At 36.7% G+C, this 17435-nt stretch overlaps 3 protein-coding genes and 1 long non-coding RNA gene across 4 annotated transcripts; 2 read left to right on the plus strand and 2 right to left on the minus strand.

The window, feature by feature from the left end:
- Positions 1 to 419: 419 nt before the first annotated feature.
- Positions 420 to 2194, plus strand: LOC116138852 (pentatricopeptide repeat-containing protein At1g05750, chloroplastic-like). Its single transcript, XM_031424512.1, has one exon. The coding sequence runs from the start codon at positions 437 to 439 to the stop codon at positions 1973 to 1975; it is 1539 nt and encodes a 512-aa protein (XP_031280372.1). The 5' UTR covers positions 420 to 436; the 3' UTR covers positions 1976 to 2194.
- On the minus strand, positions 2106 to 3345 carry LOC116138853 (putative pentatricopeptide repeat-containing protein At3g23330). The gene has a single exon (XM_031424513.1). It carries the CDS (start codon positions 3293 to 3295, stop codon positions 2306 to 2308), a length of 990 nt encoding a protein of 329 aa, XP_031280373.1. The 5' UTR covers positions 3296 to 3345; the 3' UTR covers positions 2106 to 2305.
- Positions 3346 to 10541: 7196 nt separating this feature from the next.
- Positions 10542 to 11806, minus strand: LOC116138932. Its single transcript, XM_031424618.1, has 2 exons — positions 11517 to 11806; positions 10542 to 10858 (listed from the first exon to the last, which is right to left on the minus strand). Exons 1-2 carry the CDS (start codon positions 11793 to 11795, stop codon positions 10631 to 10633), a joined length of 507 nt encoding a protein of 168 aa, XP_031280478.1. The 5' UTR covers positions 11796 to 11806; the 3' UTR covers positions 10542 to 10630.
- A 109-nt stretch (positions 11807 to 11915) lies between these two features.
- Positions 11916 to 13509, plus strand: LOC116138933. The gene is made up of 4 exons (XR_004129360.1): positions 11916 to 12239; positions 12703 to 12939; positions 13095 to 13184; positions 13281 to 13509. It is a non-coding gene; the product is annotated as an uncharacterized LOC116138933 (long non-coding RNA).
- The last annotated feature ends 3926 nt before the right edge of the window (positions 13510 to 17435 follow it).

Below are 17435 nucleotides of genomic sequence, written 5' to 3' on the forward strand. Positions count from 1 at the left end.
CTGTAGTTAAACGACTCATCAGAGTTTGATGTCTATGGTCCTAATAGAACTGATTGTGATGTTGATGCACACTAATGATTGTCTATTCGTGACTAGTTCAATTTTTTTAACAAATGATTAGGTAATATTTTATTAAATATAAAATTCTTTTTAGTGTTTATTCAATTTTTAAGAAAATCAATTTTATAAATATTTGAGAAATAAATTAATTCATTATACATACTACAACAATTTAAGAATCCAATTTATCAAACATATCGTTATATGAAAGCAACTTTAAAAATATACTTTACAAAACGCATTCAAAATTACTTCTAAAGTTTATTATTTTCAAAATTAAGGAAATATTATTTTATTTATTTAATTTTCATATTTCAGTCTCAACTATCAAGCTTTTAGAAGCAACCCCTTGATAACATAAACGGTATTTTGAAGAATGAACTCTCCCGCCTTAACAACTAACTCTCAACCCTTTCTTCTACACCAAAACCCAAACCATTTTACTTCTCCTAATCAAACTCTCACAACAAAAACACAACAAATCTCCCAACAAACCAACAACAACAACATAAACCCCACAGTTCAATGGACCTCCTCTATATCTCGTCACTGCCGCAACGGCCACTTACCCCTAGCTGCTTCAGAGTTCTCTCGCATGAGACTATCTGGGGTCAGCCCCAACCACATCACTTTTGTGTCCCTTCTTTCAGGTTGTGCTGATTTTCCATCAGAAAGTTCGTCTTTTGGTTTTCTGATACATGGACTTGTTTGTAAACTTGGCTTGGATAAAAACAATGTGAAAGTTGGCACGGCGGTTGTCCAGATGTATGCGAAATTCGGTAGAATGGATTTGGCTAATATGGTTTTCGATGGAATGGGAATGAGGAATTCGTTTTCTTGGAATACGATGATCGACGGTTACATGAAGAATGGGGATATAGAGCGTGCAGTTAAGCTGTTTGATGAAATGCCCGTCAGAGACACAGTATCGTGGACTGCATTGGTTAATGGGCTTGTTAAGAGAGGTTATGTTGAGGAAGCATTGGAGTGCTTTCGAGAAATGCAGATGTCTGGGGTGGAGCTGGATTATGTGGCCATTATTGCGGTTCTTGCTGCGTGTGCTGACATTGGTACTCTTGGTTTAGGCTTGTGGGTGCACTGTTTTTTCCTAAAGCAAGACTTTAAGGACAATGTCAGGGTGAGTAATTCGTTGATCGACGTGTATTCTAGATGTGGGTGTATTGAGTTTGCTCGTCAAGTTTTTCAGGGGATGCAGAAGCGAACGTTGGTGTCTTGGAACTCAATCATTGTGGGATTAGCTGTTAATGGATTTGCAGAGGAAACTTTGGAGCATTTTAATTTGATGCAGGAAGAAGGATTCAAGCCAGATGCAGTCAGTTTCACAGGAGCACTAACTGCATGTAGCCATGCTGGTTTAATTGATAATGGACTCCAGTATTTTGATATTATGCAGAAAGCATATAGAATCTCTCCCGGGATCGAGCATTATGGATGCTTAGTAGATCTTTATAGTCGAGCAGGGAGATTGGAGGATGCATTGAATGTCATAGAAAATATGCCCATGAAGCCAAATGAAGTTGTTTTTGGCTCATTGTTGGCTGCATGTAGAAGTCGAGGAGATGTTATGTTAGCTGAGAGGTTGATGAAGTATCTTGTTGACTTGGATCCTGGTGTTGATTCCAATTATGTGCTCCTTGCAAATATGTATGCAGCAATTGGGAGGTGGGATGGCGCAAGCAAGATTAGGCGGACAATGAAGGGTCTTGGTATACAGAAGAAACCGGGGATTAGTTCAATTGAGATTGGGAGTAGCATTCATGAATTTGTGGCTGGTGACAAGTCCCATAAAGAGACGGAACATATTTATGCAATGCTGGACCTTCTGTCTTTCGATTTAAGATTGTATGGTTATGTTCCAGAACCTGTGGCCCGGGAACTTTATGAAAATGATTAAACTTTTTGTCAAATGTATATTTTAGAGTGTCAGGTTAGACTTCAGCTTCGGCCTTCATGTATATTATCTTGTTTTCTTGAAGGGATGTGTACTCAAATTTCAGTAGAAGTTTATCTCATTCAAGATCGTGGAATCAAACAAATTAAATTTCCCCATGATGCCAATAATTGATCCATAAAGACTCCCTATCTTTTACATTTAGTTATGAAAATGTGCCTAACTTTTTACTTGTACAAATCCGCCTAACAAATAAAGGAGATTTTTCTTTCCTTTTCTTAGTCTACTCCATGAAATAACTGTCCTATGGTATCCAAAAGACTCGTAACGACACTATAGACAACCTCCTTGAATCTTTTGAACTACTCTCTGAGCAACCTCCACTTTCCCATGAATTCTGCAAGCCGCCAACAAAGACCGCCACAATGCCTCATCCGCCTCCACATGCATCCCCATTATCAACTTCTCAGCTTCCTCTACCAGCCCCACCCTCCCCAACATATCCACCATACACGTGTAATGCTCCAACACTGGCCTCACCCCAAACCTTCCCTCCTTAATCATCTTCCAATACTGCCTCCCCTTCTCCACTTTCCCTCCATGGCTACACACCGTCAGCACCGTCACAAACGTCACTTCATCCGGCACCATTTGTTCATTCATCATTCTGTCAAACAATTCAAACACTTTATCACATTTCCCATGCATTCCGAACCCCGCCATCATTGCCGACCACGATATCTCATTTCTCTCAGGCATCCCATCGAACACTTTATATGCACTAACTAAATCACCGCACTTCGAGTACATGTTTATCAATGCATTCGGGTTAGCTAAATTCGTGAGATACCCATTGACGAGAGCAATTCCATGGACTTGTTTACCAAGTTTTAAAGCTAATAATCCGGCGCAGGATTTGAGGATGGAAGGGAAGGTGAAAGTGTCTAAGGGTTTTCGAGAAAGGATCATTTGGCGAAAAATGGAGAGGGAAAGAGAGAATTGTTGGAGAGAAGAGTAGGCGCGGATGAGAGAGTTGAAGAGGAAAGTGGGTTGATGGTTAGTGAGAGAGAAGAGGAGATGGGCTTCTTGCATTTGGTGACAAGAAGCGTAGGAAGAGACAAGTTTGTTGCGAATGAAGTTATGGGAGAAAATGCCATTAGTAATGGTTTGTGCGTGGATTTGTTTGAGTCTGTGGAGGTGTTTTGTGGAATAGATGTGGTCTAAGAGACGGGCAAAGAAAGGTATGAGGTTTTGTGGTGTGGACATAACCACAATATTGCCCGCCACTGCCTCTGTTAGAATACAGGATAAATGGAATAACATCCACACCACAATATTACCCGCCACTGCCTTTGTTCGAGTACAGGATAAATGGAATAACGCACTTTTCAACTGAAGATAAAAGCATAATTTTGTAATATAATATACGACTTAAAAAGGAGTTTTTGATAGGTTCAAACTTCAAATGGCAACAACCTATATGAAGACTCTCCTGGTGGACATGAGAAAAGCCCAAATTTTGAGAACTCCTATCTTACTGACATTTGGACAACTCAACAAAATCGGCGTCCAGGTAACTAGGAGATAGTTCAGTTTTTCATCCCTATGGCTCCATTTAACTTCTTTTTGTCCACCGTTTGGTCCTTCTTGTTTTAAATTACTACTGTTTTAATCCTTTGACTTAATAAAACAGTGGTAATTTTAAACGAGAAAGACCAAAACTATAGTACTTAGTTAACTAAAAACTCAGGGATGAAAACAATACCTCAGGTTACAATAGCTAAAATTGAGGAGAGTGATGCAGTTCATATAAGTATTTCTCTATGCGTATGTGTAAATGCAAATGCTCTCTCTTTTTTCCTTAAAAGGTTAGATTGTTTGCAGCCAATAAATTGTTTTTAACAACAATCTTCTAAGTTCTCACATTATTGAAGTTTTAAAAATTAACTCTACATGTCATATGATTTCAACACAAAATCAAAGCATTGATGCTTAATACAGTAAAAACTAAAATCATTTATTGAATATTAATAATGAAATTCATTTACAAAATTATTTTATATTTTCATTTTGAAAATTATGTAAAAATTAAGTTTGAAGCATAAAGAATGTTATTGGTTGCAGACAACTCTACCCTTCCACCACTAAACCATTTACCCAAAATTGAGGAATAAGCAAGGCACCACTTTCCTGTCTTTATTGACCCACGAGCTACCCCAATTAAGATATAACCGATTAGTTACAAATTTTTCCCACAATAAAATATTGTTCCTAACATCTCCATAATACTAATTTTGACGAAAGTTCTATAACTACCTAGGAATAATACTAATGTACAAATTCTTAAGTTCTATAACTACCTAGGAATAATATTAATGTACAAATTCTTCCTACAAGCTGATATGTTTAAATATGATTGAAAATATTGAATTAGAGGTAATTTAGACAAATTAGAATAAATGATACGTAAAACATATAAAATTATCACATCAGTTATATGCAGCATTACTCAACTACTTATATACATATCTCCTTTGCAAAAGTACGTTGATGTTAATACAATAACATTCTCTCAGAACTGCTACAATGCTTTGCTTCAGTAAACGATGGTTTTTTCTCAGGTAATTGCCAGAGTCTGGCACCGAAAGACGTCTAGAATATGAAACCGAAGAAAGGGGATAAAAGTAAATCGGGTCTAAAGAGCCAAGGCTCTCAGCGGGATTTTAAGTTAGGAATTAGCATGGGAAGTAGGAAAATATCGGTGGATGGTAAGCTTACTTCCAACAATGAAGAAATTGGGCCTCAAGGACCGATGAATTCCACGGATGGTGATAGAATTGAGATTAATTTGTCTAATGCAGGACTTGAAGCGGCACACGTAAGTAAAGACGCAGTGGAGGGTTTGGCTGAAACTGAGCCAAGCAATAGAATCTTGGCCCTAGATCTAATTTGAAATTTGACGCGAATAGTTGTTGGAGTAAAGGGGATTGATGTCGAAACAGCGCCTCATAGAAGGAAGGCTTCACTCAGTTCTAATCCAGTAAGTGACGATAACAATAGCAGAGACTTGTCTCGTAGTCCGCCTATGGGAAGGGATGGCGTGATGAAAGGCCCTGATTCTGCTTTCAATCCAGGGCACTTGCTTGAAGGGCAATAGGAAACTGTTCTCAAAATGCAGAACCGTAGTAATGGGGGAAGACAGGTCGTTGGGTTTGAGCTTGGGTTTTGGATCTGGAGTGGTTGTGAACCATTCTCTTAACCAGGCAAATGGGCGGTGTTAGTGTGAGGAAAGTTGTGAGGCACTTTAAAGGCCCAATTGAAAAAGAAGGGGATAAGGCTCGAGAAGTTGGGTTGGGCAAAAGAGGTGGAGGAATGGGCCACAAAGCTCTGGATAAGCTGAAAATCTCGTTGGGTAACATCTGGACTCAAGGGAGCGGTAGTGTGCTGACCAATGGACCTCTTCTTGATCTTAAGATTAATGATGCTCAAATGGGAAGGAAATTTAACTTTCATGACTTCCCAAGTTTGCATTTAAGAAAATGATCTTGAAATTATTTTGTATTTTTTTTTTTAAGTTTGAAAAACGGATGTGGCACACATAAGAATCACTAAACATGCAAAAAGGGTTAGACTGAAAAGATTTAAACATATATGGGTAATAGTATAATTAATAGAAATTGCTTTAAATTTTCAAAATCAAAACAAACACCCTCCCACTTTCAAATCGCTTAAACGACCTAAAACCTCGACAGAAACAACCACCCTTCATTGCATTTTTCTTCCCGTTTTCCCGCACCCATTGTTGAAATCCTTTGATATTTGTATTGAAGGCATTCCCTCTTACTTACAAAGAAACAATGGCTGACCTAAACAAAGATTTTGATAAAGACCGAGCCCCTCTCCAAATCCTAGATGCCGATGGTTCGAAAATTAGAAAATCGAAGGTTGCAGTGGAGCAACTTCTGATGACTAAAGTTGCTCCACCAGGAGAGGAGACGATGCCAGGAGACGATGCCAGGAGAAGACATCCTACCGACGGAACAAGGGAGGGCAGGAGTCGAAATTGAAATTGAAAAGGAGGACGTCGACGCAAATTCCGACAATGAGGTGGAAGAAGATGAAGAATAGGTAATTTTCTATATGTTTTATGAAATTATTGGTTGTTGGTGCCAATTTAGGGATAATTAGTTGGTGTTTGTTGTTAAGGTCATTGCTGCATTTTGTCGAGCAGTTGGAAGGCATCAAGGAGTGGGTGTTTTGGGCTTCCAGAATTTTAGCTTCTTGAACATAATTTTTGAGTTTTTTCATAGATATTGTAGCCAAATATTAATCTTCTAATTATTTGGAAAACTGGGCTCAAATGAATTTTGGTTTTTTCATGGTAAAAACCAATCAAAAGTTGAAGGTAGTTTTTTTCAAGACATACGCAAGTTTGGTGGATCTTTCTCTTTTTCTAATGATTCGATTGAAATACAAAATTATGTTCTTCTTGTTCTTTGTTGAACGTGATTTCTAATATAATTTTTCTGTTTCTTTCAAGATTATTATAGCCTAACAAGTTGTTTGTGGGTTAAATATTTCAGCAACAAATACAAAGTTTTCAAGTTTTCAGCAAGCAAAGTTCATGGTTGACATAGACGTTCAGATCCCATCATCTTTCGATCCATTCGCCGAGACCAAGAGTTCTGCTAATTCCAAAGATGGTTATGTTCATCTCCGAGTTCAGCAGAGGAATGGCAAGAAAAGCATAACCACAGTTGAAGGATTGAACCAGAATTTCAACTACTCTAAGATCCTCAAAGACCTACTCTAACCATAGTTGGAGGGCATTGGAGGAGTGGGTGTTTTGGGCTTCCAGAGGACTGGGGAAGCCAAGGGAGGCACTAGGAAGGTTGTTTGTGGCAGTGACGTGCTGCTCTTCAAATGGGAGAGAGCCTGAGCTGGGAGATGGTTCAGTGAAGAGAGTGGAGCGACTTCTTGAAGAGAAATGGGACATTTTATTAAAAGACCATGTGAAGTTTAAATTTAATTAAAAGGTTATGAAGTTTTAAAGTGTTAACTAAATAGCCTTATTATTCATTAAGAGTAATTAAACATGATTAGTGCTTAATTAAGATTAATGAAGTATTGTGTAATCTTTTAAAAATTATACTGTGTCCCCAAAAACCCGAAATTCTTGCAAACAAACCCAAACACCTTCTTCTTCTTCCTCCCGCCATTAACACATCCCTACCCTGGTTGTTGTTTCTTCTTAGTTTCGTCTACATCTTCTTCTTTCTCTTTCCTCTATATCTTCTTGTTCCCCCACCATTAACACTTTCTTCTTCCTCCACCATTAACATCTTCGCTGCCAAAGATCCGCCTCCTCCTCCTCCTGACATTTTGTCTAAGTATGTGTATCTCCTCTTTACATTTTATATTTAGATTTACAAAGATTTAATAATGGATTGGGTTTGGGTTATGATTTTGATTTAGTTGTTTAGGTTGTTGGGTTGTGTTTGATATAATGCAAGTTGAAAGAAGTGAAATTTGTTGAATATTTTCTTGCATTGTGGATAGTTGGGGGTGGTAGCACCAATTGTAGGTGGAGATAGCTGAAAATGTGTTCTGGATCTGATAGATCGCTTAAGCGATCTGGTATAAGTCTGGTATATGGTAACAGATCGCCTAAGCGATCTGGTATAAGTCTGATACATGGTAGCAGATCGCCTAAGCGATCTGGTATAAGTCTAATATATGGCAACAGATCGCTTAAGCGATCAGACTTATTTATACCAGATCACTTAAGCGATATACTAGACTGCTTAGGCGATGCAGTAAGCGATATATCAAATCGCTTAACCGATACACCAGATCGCTTAAGCGACTCTCCAGATGCTTTTTAAAATCTGTCAACCCTTAATATATTGGTTAATAATTTTTTTTCCTTGCATTATAGGTACTTGGCTATTATTAGACATGAGATGTTGTTTTGGGTGTTGAATATTTTGATGAGTGGCTAGATGCAATTTCGTTACTTGTTCACTAGTTTCTCTTGGCTGTATGTCAATCTTTTGTGGTGCATTAAACTGATTTTATGTCCTTGTATTTTCAACTATGCCATCAAGAAGAATGATGAAATCGAGAGAGTTGCCAATGCCAACCGTTGAAGACTTATTAGTGAATCATAAAACAATTTTAATAGTTTTGATGAATACTTTATGAGATTCCCTTTTTCGTCTCATGGACTTGTTATGAATGCTTTGTTGTTTTTAATTTTTTTTGTTGATAGTTGAATATCTTTTTGTTTGAAGTTCTGAATAGATGATAGTAAGGATGCTTCTAGTTACTTAATTGTTGCTTTTATTGTACTACTAAATTCATTCAATATTGAGATGTTATTGTGCATATAAATTCATTCAATATTGAGATGTTATTGTGCATATAAATTCATTCAATATTGAGATGTTATCAATACTGAATCGCTTAAGCAAGCGATGACATCGCTTAAGCTAACTTTTATGAATTTGAGAAGAAAATGTCAAGTACAAATAAAATTGGCCTTGGTTGCTTAAGCAATGTCGGCTATTGCTTAAGCGATCACGGCTTATCTGTACAGGATTGCTTAAACAAGAGCTAACATTGCTTAAGCGATCTTGAATTTGAGAAGGAATAGTCAAGTACGAAGAAAATTGGCCTTGGTCGCTTAAGCGACATCGACTATCACTTAAGCGATCACAGCTTATCTGTATAGGATCGCTTAAACGAGAACTGATATCACTTAAGCGATCTTGAATTTGAGAAGGAATAGTAAAATACAAAGAAATTGGCCTTGGTCGCTTAAGCGACGTAGGCTATCGCTTAAGTGATTATGACTTATTTGTATAGAATCGCTTAAGCGAGAGCTGATATCGCTTAAGCGACAGTTGATATCGCTTAAGCGATCAAAGGTAATTTGCTTTTGTACTTAGAATAATCATTCTCAAATACGCAATCGCTTAAGCGATGTCAGCTCTCGCTTAAGCGATCTAGTATAGATAAGTCGTGATCGCTTAAGCGATAGCCTATGTTGCTTAAGTGACCAAGACCAATTTTCTTATTTTATTCTCAATCTTTTGATATTGTGAACGTTTGAGTGAGAAATTATATTCCGTAATGTGAATTAGTTGTCTATTCAATCATAACCATCCATATTTGTGAAATGAGGTACGTTTCTACTAACGTGTCACACTAGTGTGCTATGACATTAATTTCTCCATGTATCATAGGATTGTTAGTCACATATCGTAGCTGTTATATTTTGATGTTGAGAATGTCCGAGGTTTAAATTAATAGCAATAATCTTCTTAAATAGCCTTAATATGTGTTGATGAAATTAGGTTGTCAAATAATCCTCAGTAAATGACCTTAATATGTGTTAATAATCGATGTCGCTTAAGCGATCAAGGCTGATTTGCTTCTTTTCTCCTGAATCTTGTGATGTTGTGAACGTCCCAAGTTAACATTAATGTTACATAAGATGGGGTTGTCAAATAATCTATATAAAAAACAAGATCACTTAAGCGATCCAGCATATGTAAGCCTTGATTGCTGAAGCCATAGCCCACATCGCTTAAGCGACCAAGGCTAATTTGTATCTAAATAATCCTCAAGTACACGATCGCTTAAGCGATGTTAGCTCTCACTTAAGCGATCCAATATACATAAGCCTTGATCGCTTAAGCGATATCCCATATCGCTTAAGTGACCAAAGCTAATTTGTGTCAAATAATCCATATAAAAAACAAATTCGCTTAAGCGATAGAGCTCTCGCTTAAGCGATCCAATCTAGATAACCCTTGATCGCTTAAGTGATAGCCCACATCGCTTAAGCTACCAAGGCTAATTTGTGTCAAATAATCCAAATTGCAAGACATGCCATCGATCTTGTTGGAAGCATATTGTCTAAAGATCAATGGCCTGAGTATTATGATGGAAAACTTGGTTGTTATGTTAGGAAGCAGGCTCGTAAATCCCAAACTTGGTCCATTGCTGGGTATTTGGTGGCTAAAATGATGCTTGATGATCCATCACATCTAGGAATGATATCGCTAGAGGAAGACAAGCAGATGAAACCCCTTGTCGAAATATCTAATTCCTGGACTTGTTGACATCCTCATTTTCTACTTCATCCTTTTCTATGTAATACTAAAATTCCTTTGATTTTGAACAAACAAGTTGATTGATTGGTTTGATTAAATTATAAGTTGGAGTTTTAAAATTAATTGATATCCACCGTCTTCATAATTGATGAAATTAGGAAACCAAGAATGTTTGGGAACTGAAAATGATATCTACCATTATAAAACTCAGTGGGCTTGCCACCATCTTCAGTGGTAGCTGACCAGCAATTACCCGCTAAGTATAACTGCCCATTATCCAACTACTACCAACTTTTGATCGCCACCACGTGTCCCAACATAACCGATTTAATTCTATCGGTTAATGACCACATTATCACATGTTACTCAACAACAATTCCATACCCTTCCATGCCAAACCTTACTCAACATACAACCAAGAGCACAAATAACCCAACAACAGACCCATAATGCACATAAACCAGTCACAAGCAAGAACAACAGCAATCCAGTAACACAGCAACAAGAGAAAAAGGCTATTTCATTAAGATTCCAGAATTTACAAGATAACGAAAAAAAGAGAGAAAAAAAAAAGGCAACACCTAGCTGGTCTTGTCCCTTTCTGCCCCTTTGTCCTTTCCTCCAGCACCCCCACCAAAAGCTGATCCTTGTTGGTTGCCAAAACCTCCAAATCCACCACCACCTGTAGCATAATTCTCTCTAATAATTCAGCATCAATTCTTTTATTATTGGTCATAGTCAGGACCATCTGTACAACTTCTAGAGCCTGCAAAAAATAATAATAATAATAATAATAATGTTGAATAAACAATAAAGCATAAAACATTGATAACTAAAGAAAAAGATTATTGTGAAGTATACTGATTTCATAATCACTAACATATCATATGATCTCATACATTAATAGTATCCAAAAAAAATTGAATAAACATGTATTTTTGCATATATTTTTCAAGAAAAAACTTAAACTCCAAATGGATGTATTTTGAGCCACTGGGGACCAAAATTATAAAGATCATTCACCTTAAAGTATGTGTTAAAATTATTTTCACCAGCAACTGTTAAAAAACACACACAAATGGGTGCTCTAAACTTCGCAGAAGAGAGTAGAATAGAGGGGTTCAGGGCTTGCCTGCATATTGCAGGGCTAGTTGCACGTGGGTAGCCTTGCAATATGCAGGCAAGCCCCCAGGCCCTCCTATTCCGTTCTCTTTGCCAACAAAAGCCATCCAACCTGCAACAAACAACCTCCCTAAGGCATCCCTTGGCTTCCTCGATCCTCTAGAAGCCCAAAACACCCACTCCTCCGATGCCCTCAAACTGCTCGACAAAATGCAACAATGACCCTAATAACAAAGACCAACCAAATATCCCCTAAATTGGCACCAACAACCAATAATTTCATAAAATATATAGATTATTACTTGTTCTGTCTCTTCTTCCACCTCCTTGCCGGAATTTGCGCCAGCATCCTCCTCTTCATTTTCAATTTCAAATCTTGCCGTCCCTTCTTTTGTCAACAAGATGTCTTCTGCCGGCGCCGTCTCCTCTACCGGTGGGGTGTCCTCTGTCGGTGGAGCAACTTTAATCATCGAAAGTTGCTCCACCACAACCTCTTTTTCTCCATTTTTGGTAGACTCAGTGGTGCCTACCAATTGGGGAGTGGATGAGTTTTTTTCGGTTTCTTTGATGATCTTAGCCATTGTAACTTAATCGGGAATGGCAAGGAATGGAAAAAATGCAAAGAGCAAATAAATTGAGAAATGGCAGAAAATTGGAAGAAAAAACGAGAGAGGAAGGTGTTTGAATCGTGTTTCGAGAAAGAGAAACTGAGAGGAATGTGTTTTGTCTTTCAAATTTTAAATCAACTTCCTTTTATTATACTTTAACCCATAAACGTTTAAATCTTTTCACCCTATCCTTTTTTGCTGCTTTAATTATACTTAAGTGTGCCACATCAGATTTTTAAACCCAACAAAAAATCAAAAACCTTTTCAAGGTTATATTCTCAATTCGAAACTTGGGAAGACATATCGGTTAAATTTCCTCAAAAGAAACAGAGGGCTAAGTTGTCTGCTCGAATGGCTTCTGGAGAATTTACAGTAAAGCCATCTGGGCATGTTTAGTTTTGAGCTATGAATTTTGAGGTAACTGATTGTTTTTTATTTTAAGTTTTTACTAAATGTGTTTGCTTTAATGGGAAGTTCCTTAGAATTATTTGTTAAATGTGAATTCTTTTGTACCCTGATGAGAATTTCGGTATCGTTACAGGAATTAAAGGTTGATTTTTAGTTTTGTGTACAGTTGTTCGCTATAATTGAAACTAACTGTTAAAGGGGGATGCTATGTTACCCGGATGTGAATTTTGGTGTCATTATAGTTACTAAAGGGTCTTGATAACACATTATTATATATTATCAAGGGTAATTCTATGATACTGGTACAGTTTATTTTGTTATAACATCTATAATTGGGCTGGCAGTGTTTGATTTTAATTTTGATTAAAGATGTTTGCTTTACGTGGAACTACTTGTTAAAGGGGAATGCATATTTTTTTATTAAATTATGTAATTTGTTTAGTCTTTGAGTTAATTTTGTCTTTTCCTTTAGGTTTGTGACATTGTTTTCCATCAGTAATTCAGTATTGAGGAATGGCTTGTCGAAATTGGGTGTTCCTCGTGAAATTTTGGGAGTTCTATTTAATCGGATTGATGCTAATGAAGACTATCCAAAGATCCCGGAAGCAAAAGGGCAGATTAGTGCTATTCGAATTGAGGCATTCTTCATTCCTTGTATGAGCTTTACATCACATATGGTGGAATTTTCGGTTCAACATTTGGACCAAAGGTTTGTTTCTTTTGACTAGACTAAAAAATTCTATGTTATTTAGAATAATTGAATATAGTCAATAATTCCAAGGGCAAAAAACTAATTGTCTTTTCATGAAACCTTTTGAGTCCATCTAAAGTCCTGGGAGGATCACAACATTTTGTGGTTTACAGATTTTTGATACAGGAATCCATCAAGAATCTCTCAAGAAGTTGCCAGCCTTTATGTTTTTCCATGAATCTGTCATATTTTTGTTGCAGCAGGTAGCAGTTTTTATATTGATGTTCCCTTGTTTTGGGTTTTTTCCTTGTGAAGGTGAGATGGTTTTGCTGATAATTGTCAGATCTAAACATTTACAGGTGGTGGTGGATTTGGAGGTTTCGGCGGCCAACAAGGATCAGCTTTTGGTGGGGTTGCTAGAGGAATTGGAAATTGATTTGGCTGTGTTTTTTGACGGGCAGAAAGTGTATTTAGTTAGAAAAGGTTGGCAGGATCCATGGAATCTTTAGAGTAGGGACTGAAAGTATATTTAGTTGAGGCAAAATTGACCTATTTTGGTAGGTTGTTATTTTGGGAATTACTAGAACTACTGGAACTATAATTTTCCAGATTTCTTGATTGTATTTGCTTCCTGTTAATCAATGAAATTTCCTCAGTTTTTCTCTTAATTGATTATTTGGTGAGTGAGGATCTTGGTTGACAGATTTTTAGGCTACTGTTTTATCAGTTGCCAAGGCCAGTTTATTGACAATTTGATATCTTTTTGTTTGAAGTTTTAACAATTGGATAGTAAGGATGATTTTGACAGTAGTTGGCCTTGATCGCTTAACCAATGTGGGTTATCGCTTAAGCGATCAAGGCTAATTTGTGTAAGCTCACTTAAGCGAGAGCTGACATCGCTTAAGCGATCTTGTACTTTACGATTATTTAGACATAAATTGGCCTTGGTTGCTTAAGCGATGTCAGCTATCGCTTCAGCGATCAAGGCATAAACACTAGATCGCTTAAGTGAGAGCTACATCGCTTAAGCGATTGTGTACTTGAGGATGAGTTCAGATACAAATTAGTTGTGGTTGCTTAAGCGACATCGGCTATCGCTTAAGCGATGAAAGCATAAATACTGGATCGCTTAAGCAAACGTGTACTTGAGGATGAGTTTAGCCACAAATTAACCTTGGTCGCTTAAGCGATCCAGGCTTATATATACTAGATCGCTTAAGCAAGAGCTGCATCGCTTAAGCGATCGTATACTTAAAGATGAGTTTATACACAAATTAGCCTTGGTCGCTTAAGCGATGTGGGCTATCGTTTAAGCGATCCAGGCTTATATATACTGGATTGCTTAAGCGAGAGCTGCATCGATTAAGTGATCATGTACTTGAGGATGAGTTTAGATACAAATTAGCCTTGGTCACTTAAGTGATGTGGGCGATTGCTTAAGCGATCAAGTCTTATATATATACTAGATTGTTGAAGCAAGAGCTGCATCGCTTAAGCGATCTTTTTTTATATGGATTATTTGACAACCCCATATTAAGTAACGTTAATGTTAACTTGGGACGTTCACAACATTACAATATTCAGGAGAAAAAAGCAAATTAGCCTTGATCGCTTAAGCGACATTGGTTATTAACACATATTAAGGCCAATGAAGAAGGATTATTTGACAACCTAATTCCATCAACACATATTAAGGCCATTTAAGAAGATTGTTAATGTTAATTTAAACCTCGGACGTTCACAGCATCAAAATATAACAGCTACGATATGTGACTAACAACCCTATGATACATGGAGGAATATATAGCACACCAGTGTCACACGTTAGTAGAAACATACTTCATTTTATAAATATGGATGGTTATGATTGAATATACAACTGACCCACATTACAAAATATAATTTCTCACTCAAACGTTCACAATATCAAAAAATTGAGGAGAAAATAAGCAAATTGGTCTTGGTCGCTTAAGCGACATATCACGACTTATCTATACTAGATTGCTTAAGCAAAAGCTAACATCACTTAAGCAATTGTGTATTTGAGAAGGATTATTCTAAGTACAAAAGAAAATTACCCTTGATCGCTTAAGCGATGTCAGCTCTCGCTTAAGCGATCCTGTACAGATTAACCATGATTGCTTAAGCAATAGCCTACGTCGCTTAAGCAACTAAGGCCAATTTTCTTTGTACTTGACTATTCCTTCTCAAATTCAGGATCGCTTAAGCGATGTTAGTTCTTGCTTAAGCGATCCTATACAAATAAGTTGTGATTGCTAAAGTGATAGTCGACGTTGTTTAAGCGACCAAAACCAATTTTCTTCGTACTTGACTATTCATTCTCAAATTCAAGATTGCTTAAGCGATGTCAGCTTTCACTTAAACGATCCTGTACAAATAAGCCGTGACACTTAAACGATAGACGACGTTGCTTAAGAGGCCAAAGCCAATTTTCTTTGTACTTTATTCCTTCTCAAATTCAAGATTGCTTAAGCGATGTCAGTATTAATAACATCTCAATATTGAATGAATTTATATGCATAATAACATCGCAATATTGAATTAATTTAGCAACACAATAACATCTCAATATTGAATGAATTTAGTAGCACAATAAGAGCAACAATTAAGTAACTAGAAGCATCCTTACTATCATCTATTCAAAACTTCAAACAAAAAAATATCCAATTGTCAACATAAAAATTTGAAAACAACAAAGCATTCATAACAAGTCCATAAGACAAGAAAGGTAATCTCATAAAGTACTCACCAAAACCATTAAAATTGTTTTATGATTCACTAATAAGTCTTTAGCGATTTGCCTTGGCAACTCTCTCGATTTCATTCTTCTTCTTGATGGCATAGCTAGAAATATAAGGACATAAAATCAGTTTAATGTACAACAAAAGATTGACATACAGCCAAGAGAAACTAGTGAACAAGTAATTGGAACAGCATCTAGCCATTCACCGAAATATTCAACACCCTAAACAATTTGTCTGATGTCTAATAATAGCCAAGCACCTATAATGCAAGGAAAAAAAAATTATTAACCGACATATTAAGGGTTGACCAATTTTAAAAAGTGTCTGCAGAGTCACCTAAGCGATTTGGTATAGATAAGTCTGATCGCTTAAACAACCTACTGCCATATACCTTATCGCTTAAACGACCTGCTGCCATATACCTCATCGCTTAAGCGATCTGCTGTCATATACCATACCTATACTAGATCGCTTAAGTGATCCATCAACTCCAAAATCCATTTTCAGTCATCTCCACCTATAATCAGTTGTGGCAATTGCTACCACCCCTAGCTACCCACAATGCAAGAAAATCATTAACAAATTTCAATCCTTTCAACTTGCATTACATCAAACACAACCCAAGAACCTAAACCATTAAATCGAAATCATAACTCAAACCCAATCCATTAAATCTTTGTAAATAGAAATATAAAATACAAAGATGAGATACACATTGTTGAAATAACGATCTTCTCTTGCGTCATTTCCAGCCCCTTTCAAAGAATAGAAAATGAATTGTTAGCTCAAAGATCCCATAGTAGAATATTTCATTATAAATAAAAGATGGTTCATCAGCTCCATAAGTCCAATTTTTATAATTGGAACATGGGTCATAATCCAATAGTAATGTCTCAAACCATTCAGCTCCCATATGCCAGTCAATCCCCATATCCTGCACAAGAAAGGAACACACAATCTGAACAAACATTGTCACACTAGAAACTTAAAGATTGCAGAAAAAACAATAACAAAAATGGTTGCAATGCAACAGAGAGTTATATTCATTGTTACATTTCTCCGGAAACAAAATATGGAAGTAAACATCGAGTTATGGCTTATTTATTACCTGTCATCCTCTGTTGACATGAACCCATTAGTTGATAGTTCCTTCATATTGGCATCCATAAAAGGGTACTTGTAAATTTTCAGAGCTTAAGATTAATGTAATGGAAACAAAAATGCGAAAAGATAATATGGTGGTAAATTTGTAGAAATTTTAATTTCAACAAGATATACATTTTCAAAATGGAAGATTACTAGTTGGATTAAACAACATACCCTATTCAGCCATCTCTCCAGGATTCAAATAATTTCTGGTCTTGGCTCCATTTATGCTCCAATTTTTTGGGGCCGCCTACACAAAGTAATTCACAAAACATGCAACAGAATAACTGGGAGAATGCAATTTGGGAGGAGGTGGAGGCAGATCTTTAGCAGAGAAGATGTTAATGGCAGAGGAAGAAGAATGTGTTAATGGTGAAGGAAGAAGAAGATGTTCGGTTTTGCTAAGAAGAAACATTAACCAGGGGAGGGGATTTCCGACATTAATGGCAGGAGGGAGGAGGAAAATGAATTTGTTTTGGGTTTGGGTTTCTTTGCAACAATTTTGGGGTTTTTTTTTTGGGACAAAGTATAATTTTTAAAAGATTAGTCAATACTTTATTAATCCTAATTAAAACATGATTAGTGCTTAATCATGTTTAATTA

Source organism: Pistacia vera, unplaced genomic scaffold, assembly GCF_008641045.1.
Source record: "Pistacia vera cultivar Batoury unplaced genomic scaffold, PisVer_v2 Contig344, whole genome shotgun sequence".
Lineage (NCBI taxonomy): Eukaryota > Viridiplantae > Streptophyta > Magnoliopsida > Sapindales > Anacardiaceae > Pistacia > Pistacia vera.

Coding starts and splice junctions, on each gene's coding strand:
- LOC116138853 (XM_031424513.1), bottom strand. CDS start 3,295: ATGTTATTCCATTTATCCTGTATTCTAACAGAGGCAGTGGCGGGCAAT.
- LOC116138852 (XM_031424512.1), top strand. CDS start 437: ATGAACTCTCCCGCCTTAACAACTAACTCTCAACCCTTTCTTCTACAC.
- LOC116138932 (XM_031424618.1), bottom strand. CDS start 11,795: ATGGCTAAGATCATCAAAGAAACCGAAAAAAACTCATCCACTCCCCAA. Junction 10,859..11,516: donor TGGAAGAAGAGACAGAACAA/GTAATAATCTAT, acceptor TATTTTTTGCAG/GCTCTAGAAGTTGTACAGAT.